The 3,107-nt window shown below is 42.6% G+C and overlaps 2 protein-coding genes across 2 annotated transcripts in view; one reads left to right on the top strand and one right to left on the bottom strand.

Moving 5' to 3' along the window:
• The window catches only part of dtnbb (dystrobrevin, beta b), a 302,359-nt gene that overhangs the window by 154,333 nt on the left and 144,919 nt on the right, over positions 1 to 3,107 (top strand). The gene's annotated exons all lie outside the window — the stretch shown is intronic.
• rps6ka5 (ribosomal protein S6 kinase, polypeptide 5) overlaps positions 1 to 3,107 on the bottom strand; it is a 47,508-nt gene that overhangs the window by 2,874 nt on the left and 41,527 nt on the right. Inside the window, exon 16 of the mRNA XM_037694970.1 lies at positions 143 to 262. Coding sequence (XP_037550898.1) covers positions 143 to 262 — 120 coding nt within the window. The remainder of the gene's footprint in view (positions 1 to 142; positions 263 to 3,107) is intronic.

The following is a 3,107-nucleotide window of genomic DNA, read 5'->3' as shown; positions in this document are numbered from 1 at the left end:
TTGAGGGTCACCAGTTCGAGGGTCACCAGTTCGAGGGTCACCAGTTCGAGGGTCACCAGTTCGAGGGTCACCAGTTTAGGGTCACCAGTTTAGGGTCACCAGTTTAGGGTCACCAGTTTGAGGGTCACCAGTTTAGGGTCACCAGTTTGAGGGTCACCAGTTTGAGGGTCACCAGTTCGAGGGTCACCAGTTTGAGGGTCACCAGTTCGAGGGTCACCAGTTCGAGGGTCACCAGTTCTAGGGTCACCAGTTCGAGGGTCACCTGTTTGAGGGTCACCAGTTTGAGGGTCACCAGTTCGAGGGTCACCAGTTCGAGGGTCACCAGTTCGAGGGTCACCAGTTCGAGGGTCACCAGTTCAGGATCACCAGTTCGAGGGTCACCAGTTCGAGGGTCACCAGTTCGAGGGTCACCAGTTCGAGGGTCACAGTTTGAGGGTCACCAGTTCAGGGTCACCAGTTTGAGGGTCACCAGTTATCTGGAAGGGAATAACCCAGTCAGTGAACACCATCTCTCCTTTGACGTAACGGTTTAAAACGAACATTGTCACCGAGCTACAAGAGTTAGCATGTTAGCAGGGGAAACATTCGGCTCACTGCTGGCTTGTTATGGAAGCTAAAACCCTCACTAGCTGACTGACATCAGCACCATAGTACAAACACTATTTGTTTAATATTTAACTTTATTTCAGACACACTGGTCCATATCGTAAAATGTAAAACGCAGGCAAATCAAGATTTAAAAAAGTACAGAACAATAATAAATAAAGAGGAATACATGGAAAAGTTTATTTTCATAAAGAAGAGCGCAACAATTTGAACGTATGCAGACGATTGTTGGAGTAGAAGCTTGAAGAGTACTCCGTGTATTTCTACCTTTTATTACTGTCAAACCCTTTATAACTGGATATTTTACTTATACTCCAATTTCCTCGTGTAAAATATGAGGAAACGTTACTTTGCTACGAGCCACACAGCAGAGAAGTAGTAATATTCTGCACAATCCGCCTGTATTTTTAAAACTATAAATAAAAGTATTATTTAGTATTTTGTTTCAGTCTACCACTTTCTGTGCATGTTTAAAACAGCATGACTGTTTTCAGCTTACTGACTGTTTGACGGGTTAAATAGGTGACCAAAACGTTGTATTTAGTTAAAATTTGAAACAAAGTTTCAGCCTAAATCTTCAGTATTTTTATAAACAATATAAATAAATATATAATGATCATAATTAGTTTTTAAATGTGTCCAGAGTTGAGGAAGGAACGGTTCAAAGAGTCCCTGTCGACAGGTTCGCTCGCGATCCGTCTCTTTAGTTCAAGCTGTGCATTAAAATTACATTTAAAATGTGTTTAGTAACATGTTCTACTTAAAATATTAATATTAGGCAATATTATTAAATAAATTCAGTTTTTAATTTGGGGTTTTGTGTGGGTGGGGGGGGTGTGCATTTTATATTTTGACAGTTTTTGTTGCCTCCTACTTTCTTTTGGTTTAAATATGTGATCGTTTAAAGGTGGTACCGTCACTGAAGAATGGAATAAACGGTGGAACGTTTGAGAGACAGAGCAGCAGAAAGCGAGGGGATCCTGGAGGTGCACTGGATGAAGGCCGGGCTTACAAAAGACGTGCCCTTGGTGCGTCTGAGTTATACAAAGTGACTCGTGGGGGACCAGACCATCTTCCTCCGACGCTTTCTGTTCAGACAGCAATCTTTTCGCAAAATAAAAAAGGTCGTGACACTTTGGCAACTTGTTATCACTGTCTTGGGGTCAAAGGTCAAGAGGTCTGTTCACATACAGTGAACAAAGCAGGTGGTGCTGTTTTATGTGAGGACCAGGACCTTGGTGGGTCTTGGTATAATGGCACCCTGTGAAAGGCTGGCCTGCTCCAGTTCCTACACAATTGTGCCACCTTCTGGAACAAATGAAAAATAAGTGAAAGAAGAAGAATTCAGTGGCCGCTCCGGTCCAGAGCAAAGTTGTGTCTTTAATAATCTTTATGTTTTTAATCAACCTGAAAGTTATTTAACAGGTTTTTCTTTAGACTAAAATGTAGCGTATGGAAGTTAGAACACTCATCAGGGCTTATTTTAGTTTAGACTAAGTGTTTTTGGTTGTTTTGTTTTTATCTGGCAAGCAAACCTTCAGTTCAAGGATTCGAGGTTCTTTATTGTCATTCGTATCACATGTGGTACATGAGGTGGAACAGAATTGTGTACTCAGGGTCCCAGTTACACCCAAAAATATAAAGTATATGGACTGTACCTATACAGCTCCGTTCTGTCTGATCGAGACACTCAAAGCTCTTCACAACAATCTGTGCCTCATTTACCAGTTCATACAGCTCTATACTAGATCTGTACAAAGAATAATCAGAGCTTCATCACATTCAGACACTGATGGGACACACATCAGAGGCTACGGGGGTTCAGTGTCTTGCCCAGGGACACTTCAGCATGCGACTGCTGGTGGAATCAAACCCCCAACTCTCCTACTGGAGGACGACTACTCTAACCACTCAGGGCTGTCAACGTTAACGTGTTAGTGCATGTGATTAATCTAAAAAGATTAACTCGTTAATATTACATAATGCAGATTAATCCATGACTATACTGTTCCAGTGTTCCCTCTAAGCTGCGCGCCTACACAATCACGCACTGCTCGCACATTCTCCGTGCACAAGGAGAGCGCAGCGGTCTCTACAACCTTTTTATATGTGACGAGAGTGGAGGAAGAAAAACCCCGGCCCCGGTCAAAACGGACCTGTGCCACGTGATTTGTGTAACGGAAACGGAGTTAACGAAGAGGTAAAATCAGCGTCTTCTGGAGTATCGACGCGCAAAGAAGCTACGTAGCTACAAACAACATAGGCTTCTAGCATTTTCCAAGCTTTATACTGCATATTATATATATATATATATATATATATATATATATGTAGGTACCCCATATTGGCTGGGGAAGACAAATCTTTCCATTTCTATCTCATCAGAGTTGAAGCTTGCAGAACTGTCAGAAAAGCTGGTGTGTATGGGGGCCACTTGTGGAAGCATGGGTGTATAGAGGTGTATTTGGGGGCTGGGGGGCACTTGAGGAAGCATGGGTGTA

This window comes from Nematolebias whitei, chromosome 21, assembly GCF_014905685.2.
Source record: "Nematolebias whitei isolate Nwh7 chromosome 21, NemWhi1, whole genome shotgun sequence".
NCBI lineage: Eukaryota > Metazoa > Chordata > Actinopteri > Cyprinodontiformes > Rivulidae > Nematolebias > Nematolebias whitei.
Note: the sequence above shows the minus strand (reverse complement) of the source record. Positions and strands in the feature narration are given on the sequence as shown.